Source organism: Lepeophtheirus salmonis, chromosome 1 (genome assembly GCF_016086655.4).
Source record: "Lepeophtheirus salmonis chromosome 1, UVic_Lsal_1.4, whole genome shotgun sequence".
Classification (NCBI taxonomy): Eukaryota; Metazoa; Arthropoda; class Copepoda; order Siphonostomatoida; family Caligidae; genus Lepeophtheirus; species Lepeophtheirus salmonis.
This window is the reverse complement of record NC_052131.2, coordinates 10089859-10106665: the sequence shown is the minus strand read 5'-3', so window position 1 is coordinate 10106665 and position 16807 is coordinate 10089859. Positions and strand designations below refer to the sequence as shown.

The 16807-nt window shown below is 28.1% G+C and overlaps 1 protein-coding gene across 5 annotated transcripts in view; it reads left to right on the top strand.

Annotated features, from left to right (window-relative positions):
• bru3 (bruno 3) overlaps nt 1-16807 on the top strand; it is a 350850-nt gene that overhangs the window by 284527 nt on the left and 49516 nt on the right. For all 5 annotated transcript variants that reach the window (XM_071887825.1, XM_071887818.1, XM_071887819.1 and 2 more), the window contains one exon: nt 13546-13694. In XM_071887825.1, coding sequence (XP_071743926.1) covers nt 13589-13694 — 106 coding nt within the window. In that variant the 5' untranslated portion in view covers nt 13546-13588. The remainder of the gene's footprint in view (nt 1-13545; nt 13695-16807) is intronic.

Below are 16807 nucleotides of genomic sequence, written 5' to 3'. Positions count from 1 at the left end.
TATATATTTACTAAGTTTAGACCTTATAAAATGGAAAAAGTATCAGTTTACATATGTGGTCCGTAACCACAAATGTACGCTAGAATGATTTTTCTCAAAACTGAGGGTGGATAACAATTGTAGTTTTCCACGAATTATCGTCAATTTCTGTCAAAATAGATTGTCACAATAAAGAAAGGAATTGTTGATAGATTTTATTTTAAAGAAGCCATATAGGGACTAATATAGGTATCTCAAATCAAGGAAAGGTTCTAATCTAAAGCTCAAACTCTTGGGCATCCTAATTCATCCCACAAATTTGAATACAAAGCCTATTACTATCTCAAATATAACTATGAAACATTGGATAGAATATATATATAAAGTAAAAAAATAAAATGGGATTTTCTCCTTACTTGATATATGATCAAAATTATTTTTCTGTTGACGCACCACATATATTTGATACAAAATTTATATTATAAAGAGGTTTACTGTATGGTTTTGTCAATAACAACGTTAAGAAAAGGTAAAATAAAAGAATACGCCAAATCATAATCAGACTCTTTTATTCTCCCGAATTATTAAATTCATCATTTTTCATCTATATACACATTCATCTTTCATTTCTTCCGCCTCCCTCTTTGTATCTACGTTTATATATGTAATAATAGAAAGAGTGATGTATATTATAAAGCAAGAAAGCATAAAATATATAAGATAAACGTCTAATTCCATTTAAAACAAAAGGAGGAAAAAAAAAAAAAATAACGAACGAACGAAGAAGGGGGAGAACTCTTAAACATACATAAATATAACATATTATATATGAAAAGTTAACAATAGCCAACGTAGAAATTAACAACTTGTTCATCATAATAGTATAGACTCTTCTTGTTATATATAATGTAAAATAAGGGAGTCCTTATTTTGGTTAAATTAGTTTTTTCTATATGAGCCATTGGATTTTGGTTGATAGTGGAACAATTACAAAAGTTCCATAAATGTTAAATTCAAATTTGATTCAATATTTGGAAGAGGTTGCCTGATTTGATGAAAATGTATCTCTGGCTATGATATAGACCTACTAAACATTTCACAAACTTCAATTTAACCTTACTTTTTATAAGTAAATAATTATTTTTCTATTTGTTTACATTTTAGAAACAAATACACTATAAAACTCTCCTATAAACACATCTTAAATGAACTATTACAAAATGATTGCTGATCTATGAATTTGTAGTAGAGATTTTTGGAGTTAAAGTTAATTGATTGGCGCTTTATACTCATCATTAAAATTGAAAGTGAAGCTTAAATGAAATAATCAAAATAATTAATAATTTTACCTGACTATATAGTTTGGAAACCATTTTTTGGAGTAAACGTTCAAACTTCTGATATAATCAAAATTCAAAATCCAAAATGCTATTGAAATAAACTATGTTTAAAGATATTTATATTGGAGATGGTTTAAGAGTAATTATAATTTCATATTTTTCAGATGTGTATATAAAGTGTCGTATTCAAATCAAAGATACAATCGCCATAAATTCTTTAGAATTACTTTTATAGGGGACATATTTTATAATTTCCATTTATTGATTATGATTTTTTATTATTAAAAGATTTTAATTATGAATTAGGTATCTTAACAGATACGTAGAGTTGTATATACAGAATTGACTCAGTATGAAAAAAAAACCCAGAAAATGAAATGTTAGAAAAATATTTGGGAGTAGAGAAGCTTAGCCCTTATAATGTTTTATTAAATAAGCAGCAAGCAACTATGCGAGAGCAAGTAAGAAAATAGATACAAATCCCACTCTTTGTCTAGTAACGACAAAGTCATGAATTACTTCGATATCAAGCATTAATTATACTCCAAGTAAATTAAAGATTTTGACTTATAGCTCCTCCCCCAAAAAAATCCTCAAACTAGGCGTGCACGAACTTTACACTGAGATGTTCCCTCCTAAAGAATGACCCGATAATGGTAAAAGCTTTAAAAAAATTATAAAAAAAACACTTTTCAGGTTGTATTAAAAAAGTATCACCCTCGTTATAGGTCAATTTTTTTTACAAACTCTATGAACATACGTATAAAATACATACACGGAACTCAAATCAAAAAAGTATTTATGTACATAGTGGAAATAAACTAATAAAAAATCATTTTTGGATACACGATGTGATTGAATGGTTTTTAGGATGTGAAAGTTCATATTTAGATTCATGATTTGTGATATTAAAGTAATACTTAATAAAAATGATAAATTCATTACAATTTAATAATAAAAATGGAGAAAGGTAATATATCTGAATGATTTTTGGAGAAAATACTTTACTTACGCCTACATTTATGAAGTAATACAAGATATTTTAAATATACAGTAATTCTAAAATACATATTTCAATATCCTTTCGGTAAATTATTATTAGTGTTGAGACTTGATTCGAGAGCTATTTTTTATTTCAGTTCGGTTTCGAAAAGATTTTGGAACAAAATTTAATCAAGCTCTGCTATTAAATTGTTTGTTTTTTTGGTCTTATACGAGGGATGGAATTTCATATTCATAGAAATTAATTAGACCGGTCTACTGTTTTCAGACCGAAACCCAACAATAATAATTATTGAATATTTAATTAATTTTTGCAACTTCTAATGTAAGCTAATATGATACTATCATGAGTAATGGTAAATAGAAAAAATAGTCGTCTCCTCCAAGCTAAAATTTAAGTCCAAAGATCGACGAACATTCCCCCCCCCACTCCCTAAGAGACAAACTTACAATTTCCTCCACATTATGTTACCTTTGATCTCCTTTCAAGATGATACATTGTGTTCGAATTTTCTGAATAACTCAATAAATTATAATCTCACTACTTCTGGTCAAATAAAATAAACAGTAGACAAAATAAGTATTTGATCCATTGCCGATTTTGTAAGCTATATGAAAAAAAAAGTGTTTGGAGGAAGAAAAATGCTGAATATAACCCCGAGAACACCATCCCCATGGTCAATTATGGGTATCGGAAAAAGTATGTTTGGAGGTATTTATCTGCTAAGGAGAAGGGACGACTTCCGTCGACAGCAGGGTAATGAAAATGGATCGAGTAAGTGGTCTTCTATAACGACTCAAAAAATACGTCCATGGCAACAAAAGATGAGCTGATGAAGAAACACATTAAGGTCATGACGGGTGTAGCCAGATCTCACTCTCCTAAATCAAACCTTCTTCTTTGAGCAAACAGGCAAAATCGGTAAGGTATAAAATACTTATTTTTCTTTCTGTAATGAATCTGGCTTTGGTTCGCGTAACAAAGTTTCATCTTAATACTTAAAAGGTTTCCCGTCCATAATTTCCAGATAGAAGGTGAAATGATGACGTCTGGACATGATTGTATAACATTTTTCTTATGTTCATTTAAAAATAACTACATATCAATCACATGGTATTCCAATACAAAACCATACTGTCAATTTCTCTATCACTACAAACTTGATCGTTTTTCATTTATTTCCCATTCTTCATATATATATATAATTTTTTGATTTTTGATGTGACATGGCTTCGTACATACATATCCTTCTTCACTAACTCTCCCCCTATTCCCTCCTCCTCTATCAGGATATATATATATTGTATACCTATATATAATATAATATATATAAAATGAACTTCCATCTTTAACTGCAACATTGACAAAACCCGATTTATTTATATATATATATATATATTTACCGGGTGAAAACTAAATATTTACCCAATGGGAATATTATGTTTGAATGCTTTATATATTTTTTTAAATATGCATATATTACAAAAATATTATCCAAATTATGTCACCTGTTGCCACTATCAGCCATTATTATGGCAGTAATTATCTTACTGAAAGAGACACAAAGAGATCCATTTCAATCCAGGCCTGATACACATTTGCCTTCATTGACTCCACAATTCCATGACTAGGGATGTCAATTATAAGCATTATAATATAAGGGGTGCTAGTTTTTGTTATTGTTGACAAGTCGAAGAGTGTTGTTTTTTTCTTTCGTTTGTTTAAGCTAAAGCTGTTATTATTATTATTTCATTCTATTATTTCACAAAAGTGTATGTGATCATAAATGACGGAGATACAATTCCTCACAATTTCCTTGCTTGACACAGTGTAGGTTTGAGTTTATTTATTTTATTTCACAGGTGTTTGCAGCTAATTTAGTTAAAGGTCATCAGGGATAAACTGCTCCCCTCCCACCCATATTTCTAATTGTCAGGGTCATAAGATTTAAAACTCTGTCCATGACGTTCTCTATATGTCTTCAGAATGCAAGCAAGAAGAACGAATAATAAAGAGGATGTTCATCTGAGGCTATAAGTTTGTCCCTTTGACAGTCCTATACTTCCTTTTTATGGATCCATTCTGTTTTAACTTTTTTTTTACATTCTAAATAGTCTTCTTGATCACTCCCATTAGCTTTGAAATCTCGGTTGGGGCTTAACTCGCAGGAATCAAATTTGTGATCTTGAGTCTCGTGTTTCATACACTCTGATGGTTTTCACAGCTCAATTAAAAAATAATAAACGTTTGCCTAGTTGATAGATACTCTCTAGCACTGGAAATATTTAAAAGCAGTCATTTATACCCTTCAAATTTTGAAATGTTTGAGTTTGTAAATTTTTATTTTCCACCCGGTATCAAATTCTCATTTTTCCCTCTCATGCTTTCTTCTCTTGTTGCTTTTTTGATTCCCTTCTTCTTCATTTTACCTACCATTTTATATATACATTTTACCAGTACATAAGAAATCTGTAGAACCCCTCTTCTATTCTTCTTATTATTATTATTATCGTTTCTCAAATAAACGTATGGGTTCTTAATGGATTGAGGAGTCAGACATTATATTTCCCTCTTTCCTTGTTTAGTTCTTACAAATGCATATGTGGCATTTCAACATAAAAGCAATCTTGAATAACAATCAAGATAATTCCTATTTTTAATTTTCCTTCCTATACACTTTTTTTTCTTCATATAATGTATTTCACTGTTAAAATGTATTTAGCTTGATATGGCCCCTTTCCAGTAAAACCCCTGAATTTATCGTTCGTTTATAGTAATGATCTATTTTGATAACTTTTAGGTAAATTAGTGATACTTACAAAGGTATAATAATAATAATTGGTTGATGGAAATGAACGATAATTCTTAAAATAATACAAATGTTATTACACTAATTTTTTAGGGAAATCATTCTATTCTGATTCTGTGTTGACATGCCACTTATATACAACTTTTTAAGCATCAATAGCTGAAAGAAATCCTTTCATCTGATGTCCTGTTTGTTTTTTTGGAAATAAGCACCCCCTCCCTAGCTCATCATCCCACTTTCTAATTCTTTTGACCTTCAAAAGTCATTATCAACTAATGAATGAATGTATTTTTTTTTCTTTTTTGCAGACAAAGTTTTTTTTCTTTTAAAAGACAAAAATGGTTGAACACTTCAAAAGTTTTTCATATATTGTTTATTATACAACAATAAGAAAGAAACTTGGTGTTTTTTGTTCGTTTTTGCTTTAGAATGAAGGAGCAAAAAATAGTTGGTGTTTTGTACCTTTTTCTCATACCCTTGAGAGATTATTATTTTTATTTTTTGATGCGCTGGTCAGACTATTTTTTACTTTTTACTCCCCCCTCCCCAACTTCCCTACCTATTATTATTATTAAATGAAAGGGGAGATAATAATCAAGTTAGAAGAGATTGGAGTGTAGGTTCTGACACCAAAACAAAAAATTACAATGTATGTATAAATAGGATTGTAAATCCTAACCATTTTTAGTGATCCTGAGGAGAGAACATATACATAAATGATGCATATATAATTTACATTTATGCATGGTCATTTTCTATGACCAAATCTTAGTGTCCTTATATTTGTGTTTTTTTACTCATTCAGAGATCGTTTGACCTTCCATTAGCCCTGGTATCTTGAAGTATTACAACGACCTCTATCACACATGAACAAAATTATGCTCTAGTGTTTTAAATATCAAATATCTTATATTCTCGCCCACCCCACCGTCATTTCAACTTAATTGAGTTTGTGCTCTTCTTTTACAGGGTCGTTAAAAAGTTTTGAGACTAAAATGAAAGTATCAAACAATAATGTATACCTTCAATTTCCAAAACATTTTACTACTTTCATTTATAATTATGATATTATGGATAAGTAAACTTTAATATGACCACTTTAAGGAGCTATAACAGCTTCCAGGCTGAGGGGGAATTGGCTGTAGGTACTTTTTATGTAGACGTCTAACATTGTATCCCACTGCTCATAGACAAAGTCGTTTAAGACCTCAACATTCCAATGTCAGATTCTGCAAGCCTGGGACTCTACTTGGCATCAGATACTATAATTCAGGGTATACAGATCTGGTGATTGGAGAGACCAAGAGTTTTTGTCATAGAATTGAGAATTGTTCATAAATTAATTTTCTTTGACGACCACTCTTTGGTACTTCTATGTGACCATCACTCTTCTTCTGGCACTTCTTGATACAGTAGACAGTATACAGGAGTTGCGTTTGACCCTTATTTGGTTGCAATAACCACTGTAGGAGGATGTTCCGGAGGCATGTAATGTTCAATCGTTCGTATTTGTTGTTTTTGTGAGATGATAAGAAAGTTTAAAGTTTTGAATTTATAGAAAACAAAAAAAAAAAAAAAGAAGACTTTGGGCTCTCTGGAGAAGAAAAATAATTTTTTTACAGTATACACTGAATTATTAAGTTTCAAAATTGTCTCAAAACTATTGCACGAGCCGGTATTATATTGCACCATAAATACAAATAAAAAATATACATATTCTTGATCAACTATCTCCAGACTACTTGCTCAAAATACTATTATAATACATTACATAATGAATAGATATGTGCAAGTCACTCATACACATCCTCAATCTACTGATTGTCTGACATTAAAAATGTTTCGAATTTACTTTGATCTAAAAATATTAACTTATTTCCTTTTGTAATTATACAAATAATACTATAACTATTTTTTAACTTTCTTGTTCATCATAAATAAAAAGTCCAAAAACAAAATAAAAACAGAGAGTGTGATTTTGTATATATGTGTCAAATCTGTCAATTAAAAAACATTCAAGGTATAAGCAAAATATAAAACTATTTTAAGTTATTGCTAAAATGACATGTTATTGAAGATTCTTCCACAAAAATTTAAATTATTTTTTTATGTAGGGATATATATGTAAAATTTTATATCTGTAAAGAAGAAGAAGGGGGAACTAAAAGCAACAGCTGATTTATTCCCTGTTTTCGTTTTCGAAATAATAATAATAAAGGAGTGAGTAGAGAGGTTGAAGAGAAGAAGGGAATTGAACAGACGTGTCTAATCCATCATTTCCATAATTTAAAAAATAGTTCCCTACGTCATTGGAAGAAGAGTAAAGATAAATAATAATAATAATAAAAATTAAGAGTGTTTTCTTATGATAAAATAAGTAAAACGACTAGAGGAAGGGAAGGGAGCGAGGCTAAGCAAAAAAAGAAAAAAAAGGATATAGAATCAAACATGCAGAATGATTCCAATCCACCTTTTTAATAAAAAAGGAACGTTCAGGAATAATTTGATAACATAAAATTAGAAAACAAATGAATTGTTACCATTATTAGTATTTAATGAATAACTAATCCTTTCTTGACAATTTTTTAGTTGAGTTATGTGAATATGTTTAATAACATATGTGAATTTAAATAGATAATGAACATAATAATGTAAAAGAATAACACATATATTAGTTGGATTAACAAGACAACGGTTATTGTATAGTTACATTCTATAGATTCTATCAAGCTCATCATGTCATAATAAACGCTGTTTCCTAATGAATTAATAAACAGAAAATCGATATTTGGTTATTCATTGGAGCAAAGGAGTGGTGGAAATATGATTAAAAAAGCAAATGGTGTTGTGTAGGCTTGATTCGATTGATTCAGCTACGACTTTACCAAATGTAATGGTCAACCAATGTTATTGAATGACAATTTATGGAAATTTAGATACATGAAACTCCATTGATGTGATTTTGTTTCCCTTTCTTTCTCCTTTAAGTCAAAGATCCTTAAATAAAATTTATACAATTACAGTTCTTAGTGCATCATTTTCAGTTAAATATATTTTTGATAGTTGTTTATTAGAAATTAACATATTAAACGATGTATATAGTAAGAAATGTAGCCGGGTTTTTTTTTGTCAAAAATAATTGTTCAGATTAAAATTTGTAAAAAAAAAAAAATGTAAGAAGGCCAATTTTTCCGGAAATGTGTATATTTTAATTTGACATATTATTGTATATAATAAAACAAAACATGACTCATCTGGAAAAAATGATTTTTTTGCAAGTATCCATGGATGATTACGAAACGACACACAAAAAAGTAATTTTGAATGTTTCGAATGATTTTACATTCTTTTTTATTTCTTGATTAGATAAAATTAATACTTAATGTTGATTCAAACCGATTAGAGTCGTAAATGAGAAACTCAAGTCGATCAATAAAAAATAGAAAATTAAATTAATAAATGAACTACACATGCCTATTGTCTATTTATTAGTTTATATCCAATGAAATACTTTCATATAATATTTTTAAAGACCTGTAAGATCGTGCAATTTATTACAAGCCATTGTAGTTATTCTCTTCAAATATTAAAAGAGCCCCATTTGAAATTATGATTTATGAAAAAATACCGTTATGACAGTACAACAAATCTCAAAATATTTGATGTGGTTTGGTGATGAACACAAACCGATCCAACAAAATTTAAAGTAGATCCTGGGTTTTTTCGAATTATAAAATCAATTTATCGACTCGCACAAAACAAATAGAATTATGAACATAAATATTCGCTTAAAATTCCTATCAAAAAATTTGAACAAATGATTATTTACCCTCCCACTATATCAGTATTTTTTTTTCTTTCATTTCATTTAAAAAAGGACGAAAAATTACCATATACATAAATTTTTTGTAATACATATATAATCAATTTTTTTTAGCTTGTTCTTATCAATTATTAATGTACCAAAAAAAATTAATTTCTTTTGAAGATAAAGTTTTCATAAAAGAAGGGGGAAAACCATTTTTTTTATCTTTTGTCTGTTCATTTCTTTTTATATATTATAAACGTAACAATGAATAATTTATGGTTTTTACAACCATAAAGTATTTAAGACATAGAATGATAATATATATATATATATATATACTTAATAGAACGAATTAATTAGAAGTCATTAAAAACACAGGAGGGGAGAGAGAAAAAATTATAGTCATTTAAATTATGTTGGTATTTTTTTTAACAAATCATTTACACGTTTTCCTAAAATTTCATGTAAAAAATAGTTCTACAAAAAGTAAAATAATATAATGAGTTTATTTTTTCATAAAGGTAAACATACTATAGTATACATCCATTGGGGTCCAACTCCCTCCCCCCTCTATTTGTTTATTTATTTAATACATTTACAAACCTTCCACAATATCATCCCTTAAAATAAATAGGAAAAAACCTTGCTTCTCTGGTTCCTGTTCCCTTCATCTCTCTTCTAAATAGAAGCTATTTATTTCAATTCCCTTGGACATATTTTACATATTTTCATTTAGTTTATGTTAGAGGGGCATCTATGAAAATGGAAAATGGTTACAATGTTGGTTGATAGGTATATATATGTACATAAGGGAAAGTCAAGAATTTGTCTTCGTTGTATGTATGTACATATATTCATTACTTATCCAAATGTTTCTACTAAAAAAAGTTCCTACCTATTTGAAAAAAAAAATATATATAAAATGGGGTTGATCATGTTTTCAATTTGCATAGGGAAAGAGTCCAATTTTACCTTTTTTCTTTTACATCAATTTAAAAAGAAAAAGGTATCACATATATGACAAATTTTATGATGAATTTTTATTAAATATTCATTTGAAAGATGTATGTATGTTGCGCCCCAAAAAAACTTATTGGTTCGCTCATACGTATATAAGATGGTCCAGATAGTTCAGATAAAAAAAAACACCCAGATATCTCCATAGTGACAACATATATATGAAAGAACATTAATAAAAAGAAATGTTATAGGATACAATTCAAACTACACTTGTGTTGAAAAAAATAACTAGAATTGTATATAATAAGTATTTACTTAGTGAGTGAGGTTTTTTTAGTTGCCAATCTTAAAATTGTTTTTATTTTATTTTATTTTCAACAAGTTCTATCATTACTCTTTCAGTCTTAAAAAAAATAATATTAAAGTATTAAGAGCGTGTGCTCATGAATGACGGAGAATAAGCCTGAATATATATTTTTAAGGAATCATGTGTTTTTTCTTCATTTCCTCCCCTCCCGTTATTGCTTTCTTTGTGGCTGATCTAATGAGGTGTCATAATAACTAAGCTGCTCCCGTCCCACACAGACTTCAAATTTTCAGGATTTCAATTTTATTTATATAATGAAAATGCTCACAATTTGCAATTCTAAATATAAGTTTCTTTGTTCTTGACAAGGACCTCTCCAAGAGTTGTTTTACAATTGTTTGATCTGTCAAACCACCTTAATTTGAGAGAAAAGTAATATCCTGATTAATACTTTTGTTGATTGCGTTGAGAAAAACTTTTTACGTAGTGTCAAGTGTTAAGCTTTTGCTTCAAGTCCAAATCCTTGAATTTATTCATACAGTCTAGTTCCAGCCCTGATTTTTTTTTTTAAATTGATTTCAAGTCTACAATTTAAGATTCATAGTGTTCAGACTTATCTTGAGTTGAATATACAATAGCTTTTGAGTCCAAGTCGAATTTTATGAATTAGCCCTCGGCCCAACTCATGAATTGAGTCTTTGATTGTAAGATGTCAAAATTCTTCTAAATATGGATCCACGTCCAAGATACATTCCAAAGTCTCGAGTCCATGTCCTATCTTCTGTTGAATAGCTTAAAATAATAAGACATGCCAAAACTAAAAAAAAAAAAACATCAATGTCTGCAAGATAGCGCTAATATACTAAGTTGTTGTTATAAAAAAATACTCATAAGGGTATAAATTAATAATAAACGCAAGGGGGTACAACTGTCCTCAGGTAAATAAACAAACTACTATCAAGTAAGCAATGCTCATTCCACATTGAAGGAACAAACGCGAACAAATACTAACTCTGTCGGTAAATTAAACAAGTAATACATGAAATTTATTGAATGCATGTCCCAACTTATCTGGACCACCCTAAATATATATAGTAAGAACAATAAGAAAAATAAGGGAGTTCTTTAATTCGTTTAAGTAATAACCAACACTCTTTCTCTCTGCTTCTCTCTTTTACACTCTGAACAATCCATGAATGCATACACTACCATATATAAATTAAGAACTAGCTTCATAAATCTTTTTCATGTAGTTGCTATATAGCCACATTTTATGTACAAATCAACGCCCCTTCCCTATTTTTTTATTTATTTTTTTATTTTACTCATCCCTTTAGTGTAACACTACATACATTTACCATCATTTGGTAGTTGTTGTTTTTTCTTCTTTGTCAGAGCCAAGAACCAACTAACTACTCCTCACATTATGATGAATTTAAATGAATGTTCATTCCATGAACACATCCATATATATCAATTCTTAAAGAAACCTCACCTTAATGCATTTCTCACCCTATACCCATGTATATATGTAAATATATTCCATTGTTCCATCTTCTATATCTTCGTTGTAAAAATATAGTTTATACTATCATAAATAAATGTTATAGTTACATAAAATTTCGTGTTAAATTTTTTTTTCCACATGCACAAAAAAAAATTCTGCTGGAACAAACAGAATGACATAGGAAAAATTTGAAACCTTTCAGGCCATTTTTCGTTTAAAACATGCATTTTAATTTGAAATAAAATTTACTTTTGAGTCGAAATAAGCCTATTGTAATGTTTCAAATAAGATGATGCAAAAGTCAAAGGTTGAACCTTTTTAGTATTAAATCAATTTGTAAAAATAGTGTCAACCATGTTTTAATCATTTAAAGAGTCTGAAATATGCTGAATCACTTGTAATTTGTCTGTTTTATCAACGATCATTAGACTATTTCTACACTTTATCCATGTAAGGTTGAATTTTGATATGTTATGTTTGATAGAGCAAGGAAACTCAGAATCATGTAGCATTTCTTAAGCCCCTTAAATGATTTTAAAAAGAAGTGAAAGGCATATTCCTTTAGTTATCCCAAGAAAAAAAAGGTTTTTGTTCATAGAAAAAAATATTCAGAAAATGGGACAGTCTATGACCATAGAATGGAAATTTCATGATTTTGCGTAGTTTCAATGTGTTGCTTCGTCTCTGTTTTCTTTTCGTATTTATTTTGAACGTCATTAATTTTGGTTGTATTCTGTATGAGTGTAAAAAGAGGGGGATCTCCCCCCCCTCCCTCTTCTATTTTTCCCTCCTTATTCCAACCATTTGTTAAATTATGGCTAGTTTTTTTTCTCTACCATCCTTTCTCTATTTATTTAATTTAACCAAGAAGAAAAAACCTAATACAAATAGGCGAAAAAACTAATTTGTCTTTAGATCCACTTTGGTCCGCTTCTTTCTTCTTTATGTAGTTTACTTACAGTTTATCCAGAAAAAAGAAAGTTCCTTATGACTTACTTATTTATTTAAATGACCATTTTCAGTAATATTTTATTTTATTTTATACAAATTGTTTCGATTATTTTCCCCATACATATACGAAGATAAAAATCATTCATAGTTGGTACATTAGGGGGTTTCTAGGTCTGAAGTAATAAAAACTAAAAAATTTAGCCCTTATGACAAAACTTTTATGTGTCCACTCAAAGTTTTTTCTTTCATTTTTCTCATTTATTCGTTGGTTTTTTTTCTTCTGATGAAAACAAATATTTGTGGTTCGCCATGGTTTAGGTAATTAGAGAAAAAAAGTCCATAGGCACTAAGAAAAGAAATGAAAGAAAAAAGAAATATTCGTCCAGCTTTCTTTATTTATTCTTCTTGTTGCTAGTATACATAGTTAGGCTACAAGTTATATATTAATAATAATCTGTCATTATCATACTTTTTCAGTGATTGTTATTAGTGGTACTACTTTTGGCAGTATAATGGTTGTACATTGGTAGTAAGACATAAATATAAGTAAAAAATAAATGTTATTATGTTAAATAACATTTAATTTTTTAAACAATCTTTTTTCTTGTTATTGTTGAGTTATATATTAATAAATTGGTAAAGCTATATGTTCAACTACAAATACAAAATTAAATACCATGGCATACTTACCTGCTATTGACAAAGCTAAAAAAAGTTATTTTATAAATTGTGTATTATTTCTTTGTAAACCTTCGCTTGTTGATATTATTATATATTTTTATTTTTTTCTTATTCTAAATTAGTGATAACCATTCTTTTTTCTTACAAAAAAAGACAAACATATTTTGAGATTAACTTACTTTGCTTTTTTTTTTTTGCAGGAACAACAAACACATTTAAAAAGTTGTAAACCCATTCATTGGCATGCTAAGTAAACAACAAACTGAAGAAGATGTTCGACAATTGGTTCATCCATATGGTAATTTAGACGAGTGTACTCTTCTTAGAAGTCAGGAATCTGTATCAAAAAGTAAGAAAAAACTTTATTTGCCTTTAGTACTTGGTATACATTTGAGACTTCTTTAAGCATAAGTGAAGCACTGGAACATTAAGACATGAATCCATATTCTAAAATAGTTGTAAAAGGGGAAATGTTAAAATTCTGAATTGATAAATTAATTATAACCAAACAAGTTTTGTTCTATCAACAATAGGACATCTCCATTTTGTTGGGGTGGTTAAATAATAAAAACAGATTAAAAACATAGTTTAAAATCTGAATGATATATTCCAAAATATCAATGGTGTATTACTCAGAATCAAACACTGAACCATTCCCAAAAAGTAGAAACAAGAATTATAAAATAAATTAAGAATTTACATAAAAGTGGAGCAACAATTATAAAGTGTTATACTTCCTTTTTTTTTTTTTTTTTAATTCGAGATAAAAATGGCAATGATTTTTTTTTAAATTAGACAAAATTATACTAATACTTTTGTTTTTACTGTTTCATTTATAATTTCCTTTATGTATCTTCGCCATAAAAACATATAACTTAAGATACTTTATTGTAAAGAATAGTTATTTTGGCAAGAAAAAAACTTTTTCCTCTTGTCTTTTTTTTTTTTTTTTTTTTTTTTTTTTGACAATCATGACAGTAAGACAGACAGAGAGACTCATATATATAAATATATCATCTTCGTTCTTTATTCATTAAGAAAGTTTTGCTTATACCAAAAAATATACATTGTTTATATATATTTATTCGTCAGTGCTGGAGAAGCTTTAAAAAGCAACAACATATCATAGCGCTTTTCAATTTTAATTATGATCATTTGATGTTCATATTATCAATGTCTTACTATTTCTTTTTATTTATAATATCTTTTAGTCTTTAGGGACTTGTTTTTAATGGCCATAAAAATATATCCTGCATATAGTGTACATACATAAATGATTGTTGCTTAATAGACAGCCACACTTATAATTCTGTCAAAAAAATGTTTATATTATCACTGATATTAATGTTTATATATTTACTTTATTAAATTATTTTTCTTTCTTGTTTCATCATATACATATATTCAGTTGGAAAAATATCTTCTAATCAATTTTTAAGTTTGACGGGGAAGAACTACAAAGAAAAAGTGAAGTAAAGAGGCTACATTTTATACACATAAAAAAGTGAAAGGGGGAGAGTAGGGGAAAAAGAGGATTTTTACTCTATTATTTAATAATAAACCATTGTTTTTTATATTTTAACATTATACATGTATATATCTCTTACATCCGAAGTAGATTTCTCATACTTTTTACAAATGTATGTCTATAAATCTAAATGTTAAGTACACTTATACACATACAAAGAGGAAATATTGCTATTATCACCAAATTACATAGGTACATATACCTATATATAATTCGTACGTGCTTTTTTTATAAGTAACATCAAACTATATAATACTTGTAGGTTATATTTATATATAGAGTTCTTTATTTTTTTAGATACCGATTTAATTATACATAAATTATGTGTATTAGAGAAGCAACAGCAACAAGTTATGATGAGTGGTATTTCCTTTTCCCCTCCTTTTCCTATATATGTATAAGTGTAGTGCATGACTTACACATATTTATGTAGAACGAGCGCCATCTTTGATATTTTTTTCTACTTCTATTTTTTGCTCCATTCTTATTATTGGTGTGTACATTTTTATTTTGCAGATTTTAAAAAGAAATTTAATTATATACCTACTACATTTATTATACGACTATGTCTCTTCTCTACTTTTTTTATATGTAGAAATAGCAACAGTTTTTTCTTCTCTTTACCCCCCACTAGGTTTGTACAAGCAACAATTTATCTTTCTTCCTTCTTTGTACATATATTTATATGAAAAGGGAGTAGAAAGGAAGTTAGAAAAATGTTGTTGAACTTGTTATATATATCTTCTGCCTTGTTAGAGTCTTCCATATCTTGTTACTTTGTCCCCCCCCTCTTACTTTTTACCCTCCCTCCTTTCTATGTGTGTGTGTATGTCTGTATATATCAACAGCTGAGTATTAAAAAAAGATGGAAAAAGGGAAGAAAATCTTCTCTTATACATCATATATGTACAACATTGTACAGCATAATATAATAGTGGATGAAGTCTCTTCATCACATTTTCTAAAGTATAATCTTTTATATATATATATAATAAATTGCATATATTGACGAATCTCTAATTTCATTATCTACTTTTCTATAAAACTATCATCTTCATCATTTTTTGTTCCTCTTTGCAAAAAACATTGTCAATATTTATACAAATATATATATATATATTTATAATTGAATAAGAACTATTTATATATAAAAAGTTGTTACAGGGTATAACGACTATTATCAAGAGTCACCTGACAATTTATCAAAAAATGACGTAGATATATGGGCTAATATAAGATACATCTAACCTGTTGAAAAGAAAGGTGGGATTATAATGATTAACCATCAACATAAAAGCAAGCAAAATAAAGTTTTAAGGAAACTTTTAAAGTTATACTAATAATATGAACTAATTATATTCAAATTATAATCATACTTCAGTTATAAGTCAATAATTGCCCGAAACATGTCAATGAACTTGTTAATGAAGTAAATAAATAATTTTTTTATTTTTGTATGATTGTATTTCTATTGCTGCACTCTATCTCTACAAGCTCTACCTATAAAATAATTTCAACATATTTTTGACCAACCTATACAAGTAGAAATTGGTTAAGTGGTAAAAATTTATTCATTGTACATAATTGAATTCATATGTGATTGTTAAAGAGTACAACAAATCTTTAATTCAGCATTTGAATGCTAGTTAGTAGATTTTTACAAAGCTTTTGAAAACTAACTAGTAGAAATCAAATACGCTAACTTTTAAAAGATGAACATACTTTAGATGGCTGGATGAGATTTTGGGAGATTGTGAAAAGAAGCCAGGAACAAAACATATGGTAATACTGAATTAATACACTTTTATATACATTTAAGGGGATCAAATGAATGACTCCTATGAAGTTGAGAACCTTTTACTTTTAAATTAATATTATTGAAGGGAATCATTATATATATATCGATGTTCTATCATCATTTTCATAGTCATTTG